At 57.8% G+C, this 20,908-nt stretch overlaps 2 protein-coding genes and 1 long non-coding RNA gene across 4 annotated transcripts; 1 reads left to right on the top strand and 2 right to left on the bottom strand.

The window, feature by feature from the left end:
- Window positions 1-138: 138 nt before the first annotated feature.
- On the top strand, window positions 139-6,927 carry LOC110152270 (uncharacterized). Of its 2 annotated transcripts, none has more exons than XR_011483756.1 (4): window positions 139-227; window positions 787-828; window positions 4,434-4,530; window positions 5,607-6,927. It is a non-coding gene; the product is annotated as an uncharacterized lncRNA (long non-coding RNA). The 2 variants fall into 2 exon arrangements; XR_002318324.2 differs by having other exon boundaries at window positions 160-254.
- On the bottom strand, window positions 1,422-5,868 carry CAMKV (CaM kinase like vesicle associated). The gene is made up of 10 exons (XM_020915901.2): window positions 5,774-5,868; window positions 5,532-5,663; window positions 5,280-5,354; window positions 4,926-5,064; window positions 4,662-4,782; window positions 4,432-4,507; window positions 4,197-4,333; window positions 3,960-4,038; window positions 3,646-3,733; window positions 1,422-3,349 (listed from the first exon to the last, which is right to left on the bottom strand). The coding sequence occupies exons 1-10, from the start codon at window positions 5,866-5,868 to the stop codon at window positions 2,777-2,779; spliced, it is 1,515 nt and encodes a 504-aa protein (XP_020771560.1). The 3' UTR covers window positions 1,422-2,776.
- A 9,639-nt stretch (window positions 6,928-16,566) lies between the features above and the next one.
- Window positions 16,567-20,897, bottom strand: LOC110152267 (uncharacterized). Its single transcript, XM_020915899.2, has one exon. It carries the CDS (start codon window positions 20,189-20,191, stop codon window positions 16,592-16,594), a length of 3,600 nt encoding a protein of 1,199 aa, XP_020771558.2. The 5' UTR covers window positions 20,192-20,897; the 3' UTR covers window positions 16,567-16,591.
- Window positions 20,898-20,908: the final 11 nt, after the last annotated feature.

Raw genomic sequence — 20,908 nt, 5'->3', positions numbered from 1 at the left:
CCAGCTTGGCGGCCGTGCCTCCGCGTCTTCACTAGCTTCGAATTTGGCTCCACGGCGCAACTTCCGGGAGAGGATCGGAAGTGGCTGCACAGAGGGTTGGGTCCCGATTGGACGAACCCTCGGGGGCGGGGCTTAACGGCCCGACGGCCGTGAAGAATCCTGGGGCGGAGCGCGGGCCTGAAACTGTCAAGCGGTAATCATCAGGCTGCTGGCGGTTGAGACCGCAGGTACAGCGGCGGCGCAGCGCCGGATTGGTACGGGGACCAGCTAGGCTGCCGGCCGGGCCCCTTTTGGGGGCAACGCAGGGCGTTATGGTCCCAAGCCTGAGGTGACTAGAGGTGCGCTGGGCACGGGCTTCTGAGCCCTGTTCTTTCAGCGCAGCCTTCTCTGTACTCTCGGAGAGTAGAATAGGGAATGGGACGACGGTCTCGATAGAGAGCGGGTCCCCTGGGCTCTGGTCGGTGCTTGACCGTATAGTGGAAACCCATAGTTCCCAGACCGAAAGATTGCTGCACCCTCTCAGCCCTCCTTTCTGAGTGGTCCTAGAAAGATGGACACAAGTCCTAACCACTCAGGACATCTCAAGCTCACGCCAGATCTATACAAGCAAGACTTGACTCCTGAGTTTAGAAGTGATTAGAGGTGGCAGGGCCAGTAACCTAACTTCGGTCCTAGCTCTGGGGAGGATCAGTTTTGCCTCGGGACTGCAATCGAGTTGGATTTTTGGAGGCCCAGATGCATCTTAGACAAGTGACTAATAGACCTTTTTTCTTATTCCCACATCAGAGTTGTCTTTGGGATCCTCTCTGAGGAAGAGCGGCATCCCAGGTGAGTTCACCTGGACTAATCTCGGCTGAAAGGAGTACTCCTAGGAGTCTTTGTGATTAACTGTTTTTAGTAGTATTACTCTCCTCTTCCCAGAAAAAAAACTTATACACAGCCCCACAATATAAAGCTTATCTGTTCCACCTGAAGTGGACCCAGAGTGAAGTCCTTGGGACCTATGTGGAAAGCGACGGTGTTGTTTACAGGAAGGAGAAATCAACACAAAGGGCAGGACAGAATCATTGTGTAATGCCTATCCTGCACCCTCTCCACAACCTAGGGATACCCACTTTGGCCATGTACAAAAGGTCTCTCCCTATGGTGGATGGCCTTGGTGGGTTCCCGGTCTTATGCCTAAGATAAAGACTCCTTGTTCAACAAGATTTGTCAGAACAGTAGCCCCACATGGTTTCTAGAGTCCAGAGGACCCCACCCCAACCATCAAGGACCATCCTGTGACATGCCAAGCAATCCACATGGCACTGAGCTCAGACCACTACCAGCGAAACTACCCCCAGCCTCTCCCCTCCCCACTGCCTTCCAGGGGCCCTCCCCAGTAATATAGAGGAAGCAAAGGCGAGAGGGTGGCCAGAGGCTTTGGCAGAGTGACATTTATTTGCCAGGTTCAGCAGGTACACAGCCCACCGACCTTCATACACCAGAGCAGACCCACAGGCATGCAGGGAGAAGGGCAGGACTACCCCCGAGTGCCAAGCGAGGGCTGGGACCAGTGTGGCTGCCTGCCCAGGCTCTAGTAGGGTCTGACAAAGGGCACCTGCCAGGAGCCTCCATTAGGAAACTGGGGAGCTTTATTCACTCCCTCATTCCAGCAAAAGCAACTCAGCGTGGCCCAGAGACACCTGGGCCTCTCTCTAAACCTTGATAGAAGGGGAAGTGGGTCATAGACATAGAGAGTGTTCCTGTCTATTTCACTGTTGAATTGAGAGAGCAGAAAATCTGGCCCTGTGAAGGGCAAACCCCCAAATCAGACTACAGGACACTGCCAGGCAGCAGGCCCCCTGCCTGGGATGGAGAGGACTGTGGACTGAGCCTAAGGGAGCCCATCTGGGAAGAGCCAGTGGCAGCTGTCCTTGTTCAGCCCAGGGTAAGGACCCAGCTAGGCTGGTACGCTAGGTCCTGGGTCTGCACTCCACCCTCCCAGATCTCATCGCCACCTCCTAATTGCTCCTCCTTCCCCTTGCAGGCTCCTGAAGCTCAGGGCACAGGGCAACCCACTGCAGGACCCAGGAGGGCAGGAAACAGCTCAAGGGTCTTAGGAGAGACATCCCAGGGACAGAGATGGGAGCTTCTACCCTCCAGCTCATTCATTTTCACTTCTGAGGACCCCCATGGCTACCAAGCAGTGCCCCCAGCCATGTTACCAGTCTTGACTTAAAGCAAACTGCCTGAGATTACAGCATTCTCTATACCAGCCTGTTTCCACTCCTAGAGCAGCCCACACACCACAGGCACATACCTTCATGTGCAGGAGCCTAAGACCGCTGACAGGGCCTCGCTGGAGGACCAGCTCTCAGGGCAAGGCCACCCAATTTAGGGCCTGGGAGAGGATGGGACCTTCAGGGCCTGCCTGGGTGGGGGGGGAACTGTGAGGCAGAGAGGGAAGGGGGGCAGGGGAGCAGGGACCTCCTGAGTATCCCTAGAGCAGCATCCCACAAGAAACAGAAACTGATGAAGCTAGCAAAAGACAGAAAAAGCCACAAGGAATCCATGCAGGGGCTAGGGCTGGTCCCACCTCTGGCCTGCCCACCACTCACGCACATACACACAGGAGATGAGACTGGTCTCCTGTGGCCCCCAGACATGCCCCATGCTGGGAGGCAGGGGCGGGGGGGAGCGAGGGCATCATGCCAGTGACTCTATGTACAGTGAGAAGCCCCTCATCCACTCTCCCACCCTCCTGCCCATCCCCCGCCCCCCACAGCCTGCCCCCTCAGCTGCTCTCCACCCTCCGAGACTCCTGGGCACAGCCAGCAGCCTCTTCCCCTTTACTAGAGGGTGGAGCCTGGCCTGTTGCGCCCCCTGGGGCTGTGCTGTCCGGCTGGGCCAAAGCCGGCTCAGGGGTGGCAACAGCCTTGGCAGCCGGTGTGGCACTACTTTGGGTGGTGGGCATGGTGCTCTCTTCCACGGCTGGTGTGGCTCTCCCATCAGTGGCTGGAGTCACACTTCTGTCGGTGGCTGGGGTGACACTCCCATCGGTGGCTGGGGTGATGCTCCCATCAGTGGCTGGAGTGACACTCCCATCCGTGGCTGGGGTGGTACTGCCATCTGTGGCTGGGGTGGCACTACGGTCGGTGGGGGCCACGTTCTCGCTCTTTGTAGCGTCACCCACGGTGGCTGGGGCAGCACTGCCCCCAAGGACTGAGGCAGCTGCACTTGCAGCCGTGGCCCCGCCCGCAGCCCCAGGGGTGGCAGTGTCTGTGCCGGGAGCAGACTGGGCTGCAGCCGTGCCGGACTGCTCTGGGGCCCTGAGCCGTTTCATGAGGGTGGTCACTCGGACAGCTTTCTGAAAGAAGGACAGTGGAGAGAGGCTCAGAGTGAGGCTTATGGAAACTGGATCTGTTTATTCACAAAAGCCAATCCCAGACCATTCCACGAGGCTCTGGCTGCCTCTGACCAACCCAGGGCCAGGGACCCAGCTGCTCAGCACACCTGCCTGAGGTCATCACAGTGACTACAGCTACACCTGATGGTTTAAGAAAAGCCTGTGTATGTCTGCAGGGCTGTGATGCAGGCAAGAAACTGTGAGGCCAGAAGGAGCACTGGGGATCAAGCCAGGAAAGAGAACCATCCAAGCCTTACCTTCCATTTAGCTCTGGCAAAGTTCTTTTCAATTTGAGCACAGACACCGTCCTTAATGTTCTTATCAGAAGCAGCATTGCCAGAAATCCTGGAAAGGGTACAAGTGTGTCTAGATCTGAGGGCATGTGGCCTTCATGGAGACTGTGCCCAACCCTTTGCTTATACAATCCTAGGCAGACCCTCTGAGCTGGCCTGAGCTCTGGGTACCCCCCTGAACCCCAACTCAAGGCCTCAAGGATGGAGGAAGACAGAGGACAAGGAACCCCTGGCCTCTCCTCCCGTCCTTCCTGCCCGCCCCCCGGCTCCCTGCTCACCACTCATGGGAGATGGCCTCTTCTGCAGTGATCCGCTGGTCTTGCTCCACCTCCATCAGCCTTGTGACCAGGTCTTTGGCTGGGAGAAAGCCAGGGAGAGTCTAGGCATGGGCACCCCTCTCACAGTCTAGAGGTGATAAATGGGCTCGGGGATGGGATCAGAGTCCAGCAGAGAAGGTTGACAGCCGTCCTCTACACTAGCCCTTTACTCTGCCCTCATGCTGGATACCTCCTCACCTGCCTGCGAAATGTCATCCCAGTATGGAGAGTCAAACTCATAATCGCCAGCCAGGATCTTGCGGAAGAGATTCTTGTCGTGGTTCTCATAGTCATCTTCCTCTACCTCCTCATAGAAAGGTGGATTCCCTGAAAGCCTGCATGGGGGCCCATGTTCAGGGTCATTCAGGAAGGCCATGGATGCAGACCCTCATCCCACCTCACTGCCAGCCTGTTTGCCCACTTATCCACTTACAGGATGTACATGATGACTCCAATGGCCCAGCAGTCCACAGGGCGTCCATACCGCTGCCGGCCTACCACCTCTGGGGCTGCAAACAGGATCCATCTGCTGGTCAGTATCAGCCCTGGCCTGGCCTTGTACCACCCACACCCATTTGCTGGGGTGGGGACTTTCTCCTCCACTACCCAGAGCCAGTCCTTGAAGGCTGTGTCCCACCCTGCCCTGCCCTACTCCCTGCTTGCCCAGGTATTCGGGGGTCCCACAGGGCTCCTTGATGAGGCCATTCTCTAGCTTAGCCAGGTGAAAGTCGCTGATGACAATCTTTGAGTTCTTCAGTCGGTTGTAGTAAACCAGGTTCTCCAGCTGCTCCAGCCAGGAATAGCATGCGGGTGGGCGAATGAAGACACCATGAAACCCTCAGAGGCTGGACCACAACCCCAAAGTGCTGCCCACCCCAGCCCCAGGCCAGCTGCCAACTGGCCCTTTGACCTGGTTGCCGGCCTCACCTTGAGGTTCCTGTGCACGATCTTGAGTGAGTGCAGGTAGGCCACCGCCTCCAGGACCTGCCGCACCACGTTGCTCGTGTCTCGCTCCGAGTAGTAGCCCTGGTCCAGGATCCAGTCAAACACCTCCCTCCCCGTGGCCCTGAGGGACATCAGCCCCTGAGCCTGGCGTGGGTAGGATCGGGGGTGGGGCAGGAGTACGTGGGCAGGCTACCGACACCAGGCAGCTGGCTGGGCAAGGCACATGGACCTGGAACCCCAAGGGTCCAGAAGGGGGGCTTGCCCTGGCTGCAGAGGGCGGAGCAGGTAAAGACCTGGGAGGACTAAGGACTCCTGGAACCCCAGACCCACACTCACAGCTCCAGGAAGATAAAGTACTCCTTGCGAGTCACAAACACATCCACCAATTGCAGGATGTTTGGATGCTTCACCCTGGCGGCAGAGAGAAGAGCCAAGCGCTAGAGCTGGGTAAAGCCCCTCAGAGAGGTTTTGGTGGCCACTGTGGGCCACAGCATGCTCACTGGCGGGAGGCTGGTACTGCTTGAGGTCCCTGGCCCTCCTGCCCTGCTTCCTCCCCTCCCCCACCCCACCCCAGGGCCTCACACTCACATCTTGAGGATGCCTATCTCGTTCTTTGCTGCCTTCCGCACCTTGCGGCCATCCCGCTTCTGGAACTTCTTGCAGGTGTGCAGCTTGCCTGTCGTCTTGTCCTTGGCCCGGAAGATCTCACAGAACTCCTCACTGCAGCCAGCAGGCACTCCACTCAGCCCCGGCCTCAGCATGGGCTGTACTCCACTCCCCTTTCCCCAGCCCTGGCTCGCCCACCCTGGCCCAACAGACCCGGCACTCACGTCTTGATGACCTGTCCCAAATCATATCTGTCAGTCACCTCCGATGGCTGGTTATAGTTCTTCTTGTCGCCCAGAGTCACACACCCAAACGGCATTGCCGGGCTCTGAGCTGCAGACAGGATGGGGTCTGCTTCAGATGTCCCACTCCCCACTTTTCCACACAATGTAGGGGTTGTCTTTGGGAAACCCCAACCCGGCTCAGATCAAGCCAGAGGCTACATCTACACCAGAAAGGGCTAGAGGGTGGTCAGAATGGGATCCAACCCCTGCCTTTTTGGCCATACTTCCAGCCACTCAGCTTGGCTGCCTAAGCTACAGCAGCCCCTGCTTATGAAAAATATATTAAGCTGACATATCCTAGAATCATTCCGCATTATGTATAATCAAAAAGAGATTTATCAGATGATTGATTTCAATTTCAGTGATTTCACAGATGAAGGGAGTTGTAGCTACCCACCCATCAGAGTCATCTTCGCAAGTCTAAAGATGCCAGGCGTTGGCAAAGATGCGAAGAACATGAGCACTGCTGGTGGGGGGCAAGTGTCCCGTGTACAAAACAGTTTGGTGAAACTATTGAAGTCGAACATTCCCTAATAACCAGCAATTACACAGCTGAATATACATCCTACAGAAACATATACATTTGTGCAGCAGGACACTCATACAAGAGTGCTCATGGGGCTGCAGTATTCTGAATTGCCCCAAACTGGAAACAGCCCACATACCCTTCAGCAGCGGATGTATTGTGGGAGAATCACACAATGGAATATTATTACACAACAATGGAAATGAGGGGAATGAGGGAACTACAGCTCTACCCAACCACATGGTCAATCTCACCAATACAAGTGTTGAGTGAAAAACCACCAAATACAGAGTTCACAACAGGCATCACTAATCTATACTGTTTAAGGATACAGACATACTGGTCAAACTGTAAAGCAACACCAGGAAGTAAACACCATGAGACCTCCTAAGAGAAATAAAAGAGGTTGTGATTGGGGGGGGATTCAGGAGGACCTATTTCTGAACCTGAGTAGTGGTTTCACAGGTCTGAGCTTTATAATAATTTGGACAAATGTACATACACGTATTGGGTTCATTCCTAGATTTTTGTTTCACAAGAAAAAATGTGAATAAAAATTATGGCCATACATACTGCCGAATACTTGATTGCTATTAAAAAGAATAAAATAGATCAAAATGTGCTGCAGTAGGATAGTGTGAGAAAAAGCAGGGGACAGAACAGTGGGTAAAGGGTGCTACACTGGGGTAAATTTTTTAAACTTTATGGATCAGTGTACACTCAAAGTCCTTTCTGGAAGAAAATAAGAGTCTCCTTTGGGGGAAAGAACTGGGTGTCAGAGGGGCAGATTTATTCTGTTGTTGTTCAATCGCTCAGTCGTATCTGACTCTTTGTGACCCCATGGACTGCAGCATGCCAGGCTTCCCTGTGCTTCACTGTCTCTCTCAAACATCATCCACTGAGTCGATGATGTCTACTGTTCATTAATTTTCTGTTAGAATTTGTACTGTGGTTGTTTTTACTGATTTAATAAATACTGCATTCAGGCACAGTGCTTGGGGGATTCCTCAGAGAGAGAACCCCCATCTGGGTAGAGAAGCGAGGAAAGGCTTTAAGGAAAAAGCAGCATTAAGGTCGGGCCTTAGAGGGAAAGAATTTGCCAGCAGGTGTGCAGGGGTAATGGTCTGGAAAAGCAAGACAAGCCTGCGTTGTGCCTCACTGCCAGGGCCCACAGGAGACCTGGCCATCAGGTCCAGGGGAGAGGCCTCTGGCCACGGGTGGCTACTCCAGGCAGAAGGATGAGCACAGCTGACTGCAGTAGGTTCCAGGCACTCTGGCACCTGGAGCATGGCACCCCACGGATCTGCCACCCTGCCAGCCCAATCCTCACCTGGGATGCAGGGTGGACTGGGGTCCACACCCGTAGGAAAAGGCCTTCGCAGCCCTTGCTCAGAGGTAAACCTCAGGAGGGGAACTGGCGAGAGAGTCCGGACCTTCCCAGATCTGACTCAAAGTTGGCCTCCTTAATGCCTGGTTGGTGTGACACTGGGGTGATAACACGCTTCACACAAAAGGCTGCATTCAAACTGCTCTGCTTCTCTGACTGTGCACGGTCTCTCACCAGCCTGATTAGCACTTGCTGTGCAAAGCGCCTGGGCTGGGGCCTTGAATACCTAGGTGCCCTGCCTGAAGTGATTCACAGAGCAGCCACAGGGTATGGAGGAGAGAGAACGCTCCCACCTGAGGAAGAAGCTTGCTCAGAGGGACTCTGCCAGCCAGGGTCAAAGGCCAGGACCCACATAAGCCCCTTGGCCGGCCCTGGCTGGCGCTTGCTTCCTACCAGGAGAAGGTTACCTGCTTCCCAGGGCACCCAGTTCTGCAAATTCTCCCTCAAATTTGCCTTCCGCATTAGGGAACAAATTCCACCATTCCCTCACCCAGGTTCTTTGGGCTTAGGGAACACAAACGCATTTTTCATCAGCGTGATTCAAGCCAGGGCTTAAGCCATCTTGTGAAGTACTGCAGAGGCAAACAAGAGAAGCTTTGAAGATCGTCCCCGACTGCGGATCTTTGCCACTGCGGTCACAGCCAGGCTCCTGCATCTGCCTGGAAGGAGCATGTGGCTGGAATCCCACTCTCACAGCTGAGAGCAGAGGCGAGGCCACCCACCACTGCCGGCCACCCATCTCTAAGGCCTAACAATCCGAGGGAGGGGGCTTGCATCAGTTGCCCCAGTGGCTCTGGTGTGCAGCGATTCCCTTTCCAGGCTGCAATCCAAGGGCCCTTTGCTGGGTGGGAGGGTGATACCTCAACCTGCAGGTCCCCCCAGAGGGCTGGGAGGGACCTATGGCTCAGCTCTGCTGCTCTGCTTACACCATTGCCTCTGGCAGGAATGCCCTTCCCCCCAAGCCTCCCATCAGTATCCTATTTGTCACGGCAGAGTTATTTATAACATTCAAAAAATCAGCAACTACCTAAACAACCAACAACAGGTGACTGGCCAGCTCAACCACGTCCACTCAGTGGAGGAAATGTGGGCACTGGCAGGGGCACTACCCATCCTGGCCTCCCTATGGAGCAGCCTCCATGTGAGCTGGGTGCTGAGACCAGGGCTAAATCTCTTCTTTCCTTGTGATTCCCGACATTCTAAGGTTATTTGTGCCACAGATTGCTGGCGACCATCCTGAGGTTCCAGGTTCAACACAGCCCTGTGCTGAGATAATTTCCACCATCTCCACCTCCCCCCAACCCCATGCCAATAGCTCCCTACTCAGCCCCGCGGCATGGGAGGTTTTGTACATGCCTGTCCCTGATCTTGGCCCTGCTTCTGGTCGTGCATATGCACTTAGACCTGCAGGGACCCAGGGCCAATCTTGGGGCTCTGTCTCCACCATGGGGACCTCTGCTCAGTCACATCAACCTGGAGCCATGTCCTGAAGCCTCGTGGCGGGACGTGCACCTGCCTCCCTGGCTCCCATGGCTGCCCTGATCTCAACCAGTCACTACCTCCCTTCACCCATCTAACTGCACTTACTTGCCTCCACCCCCAACCTGGCCCCAGGGCAAAGAGAGGAGAAAGAGGGGCCCTGCTTCCGATTAGCATCTTGGTCCCTTCCACCCCCACCCACTCTCCCATCTGCTACCCACTTCTGCTGCCTAGGAGGCTGCCGGTGTGTGTACCAAGCCCCAGGCACCTGCTTGCAACAAGGGCAGCCCTGGCCCCAAAGCTGAGAGGAGCAGCTGAGACATCGTCAAGAACAGTAGAAGGCCAGGCAGAAAGAAAGGGTGCATTTTTCACCACCCTCACTGCCAAGGCCTGGCTAGCCCAGAGTCAACATCCAATAGCACAGAGCTCCCTCCCAGTGACATGGGACCCTGGCTGGACCTCAACTCCACACTGGGACAAGGGAGGGCACAGAAGTCCCATCATAGCCATTTCCCTAGAGACACGCTTCCTTCCATTCTCTGCAGAGAAACTGACTGGTGTGCACAGGGGGTGGTCCCAAGGGAGCTTGGGGGAAATGCAGAGCCTGGGGAGCGTCTGAAGGAGCCTGAGGGCCAAACATTCCCTAGCTACTCAGGTCTGACCCCCCCCCCCCCCCCGGCAACGCTGATGGAGCCTCAGCCTATGGGTGCCTTGGTAATAAAGGGTCCCAAGCGGCCCTATGGCAGCCTAAGGCAAGTCTGGCCCAGCGGAAGCCTGAACGGGACAGAGGCCCCTCCAAAGGTCCAGGGGTCCCACAGGGTCCTGGCCCCTCCTCCACTGGGGTCAGCCTGGTTCCAGCCCCACCTCTCATAGCCATAAACAGGAGTTTCCTGCCACCCTGGTCCTCTGCCATGTGGGGCTCCAGATCTTGCAGTAAATCTAGGGAGGCCAGGAGGGGCCCAGGAGGCCTCCAGCAGCCTCCCAACAACTGTGGGCAACACCTCCAGATTTAGTGGCAGCTGTGAACACCAGCCTGCAGGCACCCCCTCCCCTTCCCTGCTCTCTACTTTCAGGGACCAGAGCTGGGTTTCCTGCTGTAATCGACATGCCTTGGTCCGAGCTCTGCCCAGTGTGAGGCAGAGATTTCATCCACAGGACGGGCAGAAATAGAGACCTCGCTCTCAGGTCTGCGTCAGAAGGCAGAGTCAAGTTTCTCGTCCACCATCCAGCTGCTTTAGGTAATTGGGCAGGGGCCTGACCGGGCTGGGCCTTGGTCACTAGTTCTGGCTGCTGACTATCTCCCATCTAATGAGAGTGCATGCAGGGTTGGGGGGAATGCTCTCCAGTCTTGGGGTGGGCATATAATCCAGTGCTGTCTCCAGAAAGTTCAGCCTTCAAACATGCAACCTGAGCCAAGAGCCAGCTGACCCCTTCCAGGCACCTGGGTTCCAAGCTTTGAGCCCCTGAAGGAAAACCCACTGGGGGCCCTGCTGCCCTTTGAGTGGAGGAGCGGAAATGCAGAGAAGGCCCTGGGAGTAAAGGGTTGCTATGGTGATGGAAGTTTTTAAACCAGGGGAGGGGTAAGGAGAGGTGTTATTCAAACCCCTTCTCCAAGAATTCCCTGAGACTTTTGCCCTGATTCCTTCCCTATGGGTTCTGTGACCCTGGTCTCCATCAGGGAAGAAGGGGGAGACTTTAGGAGAGGGGCAGGGCCACAGAGAGACAAAGGCACAACCTGCGGTGGAAGTTGGGGCCGGGGTGGGGGTGGGGGGGAGTGTAAAGAATTCATATAGTAAAAAGGATGCAGGCACAAGGACACAGGAGAAAAGGTGGGATAGGGGTTTTGAAGGGGCCTACGGATGTCCAGCAGAGCCCTAAGGTCTCCATGACCATGTGCTCTGCACACCTGGGCCAGGAGCTGCCCCTGATGCCTGGACCTTTGAGACTGACCCCTCCTGTATCCCCCTAGACAAGCACTGAACTTGGTGAGGGAAGAGGCCATCTGTTGTGGTCCCCTCTGTCACAACAGTTCCTCAGCCCCTCTCCCCGTCACCAAGGCAGCTTAGGTAAGGCAGGTCCAACATGTCGAAGGCACAGGCGTGGGGGATGGAAATGAAGCTTGGAGACCTGGCTGCTTCCCTTTGCAGCCCCTCCTGTCAGCTGACCCAGCTCTGCCTGGACTCCCCAGCCACCCCCACCCCCATCTGCTCTTCCCTAGAGGCCTTGGGTCCCCAGGGCCTCTCTGGCGGCTCAGCCTCATTCCCTGCCACCGCCGCCCCCCTCCCCAACAGTGGGTTTTGTCTGAAGGTCAGAAACAGCACCCCAAGCAGTCTAGAAACAGGATAACAACTGCACAGCATCCTCCCCCCCTTCACCGACTCTGCCTCAGTTTCCCTGGATGGAGATCACAGACTCTGTGGCCTTCTCCCAGGGCAAGGACTGTCCACCTGCCAGGACAAGGATGGGAGAGGAGGGCCAGCAGCTGATATGGGAAGAGGCAGCTGATTCGGGAGGAGGATCCCTACCAAATGCTGTAAATGAAAGGGAGAGAGACCTCTGCTCCAGCCCAGGGCCCAGCCTGACACAGAGGGGAGCAGAGACACCAATTTCTCAGTTGAGGAAAATCGGGCCCAGCAGGTGCCTAAAGCTGACAGGGATTGACTGGGGGTGGGGGACAGGGAGGACACCAGGTCCCTGCAGGTGGTCCTTGGGGGGCTCAAAGCCACCCTTGGAGGAGGGTGGCTGGCCAGTAGCTGGACTGCTGCAGACTGAGCTTTTGGTGATGGACAGAGAGCCCTGCTTCCTCGGAGGGAACCTGGTGAAGCAGGCTTTGCCTAGGGGGTGCAGACAAAAGCAGTTTGGCACAGCTATGGGGGGCTGGGAGAGCCTAGGGTCTCTGCCAGACGCTACAGGCTGGGGAAGGCAGACTCACTCTCTCATTGTTCACCCTGCCAGCCGGGGGCCTTGCTCCCCAACCGTGCTGCCACCCTGACCCCCTTCCCCAGTGCTGCTGACTCGCCCCCGCTGGCACAGCAACACACATGCGGGCGGCACACGTGTGAGCACCAAGCCCCGCACCTCCCGGCAGAAACATGTGCGTCCCCCACCCCCACCGCGCAGCGCTGGGTCGGTACCCTGGACCCCCGCGGAGGCCCCGGAGTTAAGGCTTGGAAGCTGGATCTCGGCTAGGGGGCTGCTGGTCCCCAGGGGCTTGAGCCTCCTCCCCCACCGAGCGGCAGCCCCGCCCAGCCCCCTTCAGGTTGTCGCCCATAAAGAACTCTCGTTGTCATGGAAATTAGTGACTGCTTAGCTGGAGGGAGGGGGGGTCCGGGGGCAGTTGGGAGGGGCTGGAGGCGGCTCTGGGAGTCCAGAGGGACAGCTGAGCCTTCGCCCCTAACCCCCTGGGGCAGCTCAGTGTTGGAAGGTTAACGTTTTCACAATTAGGAGCCCAGCGAGAGGAGGGGTGGGATGGGGGACGAGGAGGGGAGATTGGCCTGGACTTGAGTCTCAGAGGCTTCCCTTGGGACCCCCGAGCCGTCTGAGGTGATGGGGAACTTCAGCCCAACCCCGCACGCCCAGCCCTGGATCTGCAGAGCCCGCGTACTCTGCCCCCGCCAGGACCCCAAGCCCTTGCAGCGCCCCCGCGCACTCGGCTACCAGAACCTCGAACCAGAGACCCAATCCCCTAAGACCTCGCAACGTGCGTTCCGGGAGCCCACCCCCTCCCGGCTCACCCCGCACCTGCAGCGCTGGTCGGTCACAGGGAGGATGCGATCGCGGCTTCAGTGGGGGCGCCGAGGGCTCCGGGGGCGGCGGGCAGAATCCGCTCCGGGCACGCGGGGCAGACGCGGCGCCAGCTGCAGCCACTTCGGCTCGCGAACCTCCAGCATCTCCCGCCGCTCGCCGGCACCGGATTCGCACCCCGGGCCGGGGGCGGGCTGGGGGCGGGGCCTCCCTCAGCCGGCTCCGCCCCCACCCTGGCGAAGCCTGAGCCTGGAATCCCACTCGAAGAAAGGCTGATGAGGGGTGGCAGCAGAGACGGTGAGCACTGGCCTGCGCAGCCCGGGCCAGGCTCTCGAAGGTTCCCTTAGGCCCTCGGACTGACCGGGCAACAGGGACTGGAGGTACCTTATGATGCTCATTGTAGAGGGTGCGGCAGAGTAGAAGGTGTGGGGAGAAAGCCTGAGTCCTGGAACTGCACAGGAGTGTCTTGGCGGGTCATGGTTTCTAGGGTACTGGCGCTCTGTCCAGCTCCCAAACTGAGTGAAAGTCGCTGAGTCGTGTCCGCCTCTTTGCGACTCCGTGGACTATAGACTCCATGGAATTCTCCAGGCCAGAATACTGGAGTGAGTAGCCATTCCCTTCTCCAGGGGATCTTCCCAACCCAGGGATCGAACCCAGGTCTCCCGAAATGCAGGCAGATTCTTTACCACCTGAACCCACCAGCTCCCAAAACCTGACTCAAAGAGCAGCACTAAAAAGAACCAACTGGGCAGTCGCTGGGGCAAGCTTCACTATAGATTGGCCTCCCCTAGCTAGTACACACATGGGGGTGTGTGTGCATGCAAGTGAGGGCCCCAGACCTTGGTGCCAGTCTCTCTGCCCACCCTTCCGTCCCCTCCTGCCAAGTCAGAGCCTTTCCCATCTCCAAGTCCCAGCGAGGGTGGATGGCCCAGTCTGCCCCCTTCCAGTGTGCCTCTGAATTTCTCAAGCTCTGAAAGTTACCTATGATAAGGTGTAGACTCTGCATTCTTTCCAGTTTAATCGCCCTCGAGCACTTCCTGAGCAGCATCACCCCTAGTGGCCTGGGCTAGGATACGGGGATACAAGAGAATTTACAGCCCCCAGGAGTCCCAGCAGACCTGCCCCCTGACCTGAGAACCTGACCTGACCTGAGAACCTGCCCCCTGGCTGAGAACTGCCAGAGGGAGGCTCTGCAGGAAGTCCTTGGCCATGTCTCTGTCCCTTGTCGTGGATGCAAGTGGACCAAATACTTGCCTTGCCACCCCCCACCCCCTGCTCAAGCCTTAAGGCCAGTGTCTGAAGGCCAGATTTAGGCTTGCCTGGAGCTGGGCCCCACCTCACCCGAACCCTTCTGACCCCATCCTGGGTGGGGACATCTCCAAACCTTTGGCCATGAGTGAGTCTCTCCTGGATGGTTTCCCGTGGCTGCAGGTGTCCAAGTCAGGAAGTTGAAGCTGGGGCTGGGGCTGGAAGTCTAGCCTGGGACATGACTATTTAAACGGGACCTGTCAGTATCTTTCTCCTCAGGGGGTGATGAGGAGCCTTTCACATCCTTCCCTGGCTTGGTCACAGCCTCTTGGCTCCCTGGGCTCTGGGTGGTCTCAGTTACCACACTGACTCCACTACTGGTGAGGACTCTCCTGGTGAGCTGGGCACAGGCCAGAGCCTGTGTCCTGTCTCCGGGTGCTCAGTTCATGTCTGCAGAATGAATGAATGATTGAATGGCCTAGCACTTAGTTCTTCCCGCTGTCTGCCCACTGTCATTGAAACAGTTCTCTGAGATGTATGGTGCATCTGATCCATGGCTTGCCGACCCCACACATCACACACATTTTCTGCCTTTCCTGAAGATCATGGTGGAGACGTGAGGCCAAGGAGAAGCTCCAATGTGGGGGATTTCGAGGCAGGGGAATAAGTGGCTCGCTATAGTCCTGCCTGCTGCTGGCAGTGCTCCACCTCTTCTGGGTCCCGTGCATACTCCATGTGCCTGTGGGTGAGCACGTGGCAGGGTGTATGTGCACACGTGTGATGATGTCTGTGAGTGTGTGCTCTTATGCCAAAGGAGACGGCAACAGCACAGTGTGTGCAGTGGTGCCCAGGGGCACGTGTTTGCATTCTGTGTGCACCCAGGCATGCTTGCATGCATGTGCACATGGACGCTGTAGCTAGCTAATCCTGGTCCCCTTCCTGCCTGACACAGGCCTTAGGATTGGGGAGTCCAACTCAGGGTGTGATAACTGGACTCAGGAAGAGGGCAAACCGTGCCCCGGGGTGGGGTGGGCTGTGATGACCCTATATCATTGGCCATTTGTAGTCTGTCCACAAAGGGCCGTCCCTCACTCTCAGGTATGTGTGAGGATAGCCAGGTCTCTGTCCTTTGTGGAGAGGGCACCCCAAACATGAGAACCCAGGGTTGCGACGGGGGCATGGCTTGTCCCTCAGTGCTCAGCCAGAGGGACACAGGCAGGGCTGCCCTCCAGACAGGAAGTATCGACACAGCTGAGTGCCTCCTCTCACCTCTTCCCGGCCGTGGAAGACACAGACCTTTGTTCCTACCCTAGCTCTTCAGAGCTAGACAAGTCAGGGGCCATGGACTCTAGCCACCCCCTGACCAATGGGAGGCCCTTTAACACATGGTGAAGTTTGGGACTAAAATAGGGCAGTTGGCATTGGCATTACCCCATAGCCTCTATTAGGATCTCCTAATGAGATCTGTATCCTACTCACCCTGTGGGCAGGGTTGGCCCGGGTTGGGAGACAGAGGAAGCAAAGGGACCCCACAGTTGACAGTTCTGGCTCCCACCAGAGAGGCAGGATAAGGTGGGAGTCTCCATATCCACAGAGGCTACAAAGCAGCCTCATCCTCCAGCTCAGCTTGTATCTCCCATCCAGGACCCAACACTTATAAGCCCCATACCCTGATTTCCTGCCCCACGGCATCAAAGGCCAGCACTCCTACTCCTTCATATTCTGACTGGCTGACAGAAGCCCCTGCCTAGCACAGAGCTCCAGCCGTGGTTTAGACTTCAGAGGGAATCTGCACTTTCAGGTCAGCTCCCCGAAGAAGCCCAGATTCTGACACAGACCCTCCCATGGAGCAACAAAGCTCTAGGCCCCCCAGCCATTGGTGGAACTGTTTGACTGTTGTCGATGTTGCTGGCCTCAGCCCCCATGGAGGACCCAACATGAGGGAAAGCAAGCAGTCTTTTCCTCTGGAGCTTGGGGAGGGGGCTCCCCCCTTCGTGACTCACTCCAGGCTGTGTGGGTTATTTCATTATGTTTGAAATTGCCATGGCAACTAGCTGGCAATCAAGGGTAATTGAGCTTGTCACCAGGGCAACAGGGCAAAACCCACAGCAGCCACTCTCTCTGGTTGCCCTTGGGGTAGAGTAAAGGTCAGGCTAGCCCAGGGCCAGTGTCAGCCAAGGGGCTCTGGGCTTCCCTGGAAAGGACAGAATTACCAAGGCCCACGGAATTCCGGTGTGTAGAGGAGGGTGTACCTTGGGAGTGCCAAGGCCCCCATCCCTGACCCCACACCTGCAACCCCTGCCCTCTCTCCACCACCCTGTGCCTAAAATATACCATGGTAGTCAAAGCAAGCAGAAACAGAACTTTTATGTGCTCATAGATGGTACTTGTAAATGGCCCATGGGCCCTCCTCGTCATACTCACGGCGGCTGAGCCACAGGCTCTGGAAGGAGTTCCGAGAGGCCATGATGGAGCCTCCGAGCCAAGCAGCAACGGCCCGGTGCGGAGAGCCCAGCACGGTGGCGCTGGGGCCCAGCTCCTGTCTCAGGCGCTCGGGAAAGCCACTCAACAGGGTGCTGCCACCGTCCAGCACCACATTGGCCAGCAGCTGCTCCTGCTGCTTGGCCTCCAGCCGGCTGATACTGAGGAGGGCTAGTTGTGGAAGGCCCGGCTGATTGACGCCCAGCAGATTGGGTTGGAAGAGAGCCTCCGGGCAGCGGAAGCGCTCAGAACCCAGCGTGATGACCTGCTTGTCGGGAAGCACGAAGTCCACCCGGGTCTGGGACTGCATGCAGGCTAGCTCGGCCGTCATGTCCATGGCCACGTAGCAGCAGGTCTCTTTAATCTGGTTGACCAGCTCTGCCTTGAGCGGTGATTGGCCACCCGCCAGCAACAGCTGAGCCAGGTGTTCCGTGAGGTCGCAACCCGCCACGTCCAGCCGGTAGGTGTCAAGGGGGGCCAGATCCCCAGTGACAATGGGCGCCACGTAGGATGTGCCGTGGCCACTGCCCAGCACCAGCCCAGTGGTGCGCCCGTAAGCATAGAGTGCCAGCAGGGCCTGGTGCACTGTCTGCATGGCTGGCACGTGGAAACGCTCGAAGAGTATTTCAGCCACCTTTTCTCGGTTGGTGCGCGGGGAGATGGGTGAGTCGGCCACAAGCACAGCCAGCTCCTCGGGCTGCACGCCCAGCCTGCAGTAGAATAGGTGCTGCCACAGCACCTCCAGGGCATCCCAGTCAGAGACCACGCCTCGATTCAGCACCGAGTAGGACGGCTCTTGCTTCTCGGGCACCGTGTACCTGGGCTGGCCCTGGACTGGGTGCTGCAGCAGCTGCACGCGTGAAGGCAGCACGCTGAGGACGTGGTCCTCCCCAGCCAGCCCGCATTTGGTGAAGCCTGTGCCTGTGTCGATCACCACAGCAGCCATGTCCTGGTAGGGGCCCAGTGAGTGGCGGCAGAGCACCGGGGACCGTACGGCCAGAGCATCCATGGTGGGCACCAGCTCATAGCAGGCCCCGCGGAGCAGGCCAAGGTGTGCGACCACCGACGAGTGGGTCGTGTCCTCGGTTGTCAGCTTGAATTGGGGACCCTGGAGCTGAGTGCCCGCTGTGACCATGGGCAAGACCTTGCAACCAGGGCCGGGTGCAGTGATCGCGATCAGGGAAAGTTGCTTCTCCTGCACCTTGGGGGAGCTGCCATGCTGCCAGGACAAGAGCCGATGTAAGCTGGAGCTTTGAGCAGCACTGGCACCAACCTTTTCTCTGTTTACATAGATGCAGGTCTCCTCAGGGGGCATCTGGCGTACCTCCACATGGCCCAGTGGCTCACCTTCTTGGCCCAGGGTGGAAGCCTGACCAGGCTCCCTAGCGGTCAGGGCACCCCTTGAGAGGGTGGGCTCATTGGAGATGAGGGGTTCTTGGGAAAAGGGAGGCTGCCTGGAAATAGGGGTTCCAGTGAGAGGCAGTTGAGCAGGAAGTGGGGGCTGCTTGGTGGAGGGGGCCTGCTCAGCTAGCGGAGGCTGACTGCCGAGGGGGGCCTGCCCAGCACGTTTGACCAAAGGGCTATCAGGGTGATAGCTCCCTTTCTGATTGTGGTTGCCTATATCTTCGTGGAGTGGGGGTCTGAGCACCTCCTGGTTTTTGGCTGGTGGTACCGTCTCTGCAGTCTGCTCTGAGCTCATCCACTGTTGTTTCTTGGTCTGGCCCAGAGAGGTATCCTGAATCCCAGGGGCATCCGGCATCCAGATAGTGCGACTCCCTTGGTTTTTTTCAGCATCAGGTTTGGACCAGTCAGGATCATGGGCATGGCTGAGGATCCTCTCTCCAAATTGGAGTGGTGTCCCCAGTAGAACGGGCCCACTGAGCATCCCCATCCTCATGGGTGTCTCAGCACCAGGGGAGCCTTGTGATTCTAGGTGGACCCTGGCCTCTTTGGGAACCAGGGCCACCTCTCGGTAGCTTCCCGATGAAAGGCTGGAGGGCACGGGGCTGGACACCATGGCCGTGGTGGACCAGAAGCTGGAACGATCGCTGTCAGGGGTGATGATGGGCGTGGGCAGCGGGTGGGTGGGTTGCATGCTTTCAGAGGCATAAATGGGTGGGTGGCTGGGCATGAGGCCCACCAGCACTGCCCGGGAGCCCATGGGGTCATGACACAGCAGCCCCATCCTGGTATTGCCCGTGGCCATGTCAAACACCAGCACACGGTCTTCCACAGCATCCTGGAACTGGCAGGTAGGGGCACTGGAGGCACGTATCTGCATGGCTTCCCTGGGAGGAACTGGGTCTGGGTTGTGGCTGCTTAATTGGTAGGCAGACGGCAGCTCACTGGAGCAGGGGTTGTTGCAAACATTGAGGGGCTGCTGACTTTGCGGAGCGCTGCGGATCTCCTGGCTGTCCCTCTGGCTCTTGGGGGTTCCTGGGGGCCCTGGTTTGGGGCTGCCTGGGCTAGAGATACTGACCAGGGGCTTCTCCACTTGGTTCTTGGGATGCCTGGGTAACACTGGCCTTTGGGTAACTTCACATACCTGGGTCTGGTCTGGGGATTTGTTTAGGATGGGTGCTGGGGTGGGAGGCTCTTCCTGAGGATGGAAATTCAGTTTGTCCTGGCAGGATGTGACCCCTTTGGAAGAATCCAACTGGACTGGCCACTGGTTGCCATATTTCCCAGGCAAGAGGTCTTGGGACAGGCCCTTTGTGGTGGCATTGGTATCCGTCAGGTGGTCTGGGTTGCAGGGGTAAGATTCTGCTCCTGCCATTGAGGTCGGATCCAGACCTGGAGTACTGGCCCGAGTTGGAGTTGGAGTTGGAGGAGCCTGAACCGGACCTGGGCCCTTGCCCTGGCCCTGATCCTGACCTGGAGGCAGAAAAGGACCTTGGGCTGCAGGTGAGCCATCCTTTCCTGAAGGGCTATACGGTAGCCATCGGCTCTTCCTAATGCCCGCTGGGGCAGTCTGCTCCGGGTTGCAGGGGCCTTTGCCCCAGCCTACAAGGACTTTAGCTGGAGCCTTGCCCTCCCCCACCCCCTGCACCTGAAGCTGGGAACAGTAGAGTCCGTGCTGAGCCGTGTCACTGGTGGCATCACCGCGCGTGTACACCCGTGGGGCCGGGGTCCTATTCTCCGTGACGAGATGTATTTGGGCTCCCATGAAAGATCCTGGGAATGAGCTAGAGGAGGGGAGTCTCAGGGTGTCCTGGGAGGCCCGCTCATAGCCACATTGGGAGGTAACCTCCGTAGGCTCCCGGAGGTGCTGGTGACAGGGCTCATGGGTGTGGGCCTGGGAGGCTGAGCCATAGGCCCCATCAGAGTTGGCCTCGGTGGACAATGGCACCCCGTGCCTCGAGGATGCGGATCCTGAGTTTATCCATGGTCCCTGGGACCCTCTGACGCCACCCCCCAGCTGCTGGCTGCCAACTGAGGGGTGGCCCTGGTGGCCCGATGGATCAGGGCCCCCCACTTTCTTGGTGACTTCCATAGTCCTGCTCCATGCCCTAGGTGCCCTGCCCCCGCTTCATTGCCCTGGCAACCCCACACATCACAGCACCCCCATGACCTGGGGGAGGGTGAGAGAGTGTGGGAAACCAGGGGCCCCACCCCCCTGAGGAATGGGGGCCTGCCCAGGGAATCTTGGGTAAAGGAAAGAGCAAGGGATCCCCCTGAAGTCTGGCAACCCTAGACTGTCCTCCTTTCTCTTTGACAGTCAGGTAGTCATTCTGCCCAGGCCAGCCCAAGAGAAAGGGTAGAGCTCCTGGAGGTGAAGGCCTGTGTAAGGCCAAGGGGAAAAAAGTGTAGGCAGGGAAGACACTGAGGGATGCCCCTGGGTTTCCAGTCTACCTCAGATACCAGACTTGGCTCTTTTTCCCCATTTCCCACGTGGCAACTTGGTGCTTAAACCCTGACCCACGGATGCCGTTCCAAGTGTGTGAGGCCCGTGGGGAGAGAGGGGAGGCCAAGCCCTCTCAGCACTCAGTCCTGAGAGGCGGAAGTGGGTGAGGGGCCCAGACTCGGGCTCTAACTCCCCTCCCCCATGTTCCCCGGCTCCCGCTCCAGGGACAGCTGCTCCTTGGCAGTCTTTCTGCTCCAGATGGTTTTCCTCTGCCTGTGCCTCCCAGAGCCCCCTCCCCAGAGCCACATGTCCTTGAGGCCCGGCCCAGTGTCCCACAGAGGTGGGGATGGGGGTGACACGGGTGGG

Source organism: Odocoileus virginianus, chromosome 26 (assembly GCF_023699985.2).
Source record: "Odocoileus virginianus isolate 20LAN1187 ecotype Illinois chromosome 26, Ovbor_1.2, whole genome shotgun sequence".
Lineage (NCBI taxonomy): Eukaryota > Metazoa > Chordata > Mammalia > Artiodactyla > Cervidae > Odocoileus > Odocoileus virginianus.
The sequence above is the reverse complement of the archived record's forward strand: the minus strand, read 5'-3'. Positions and strand labels throughout refer to the sequence as shown.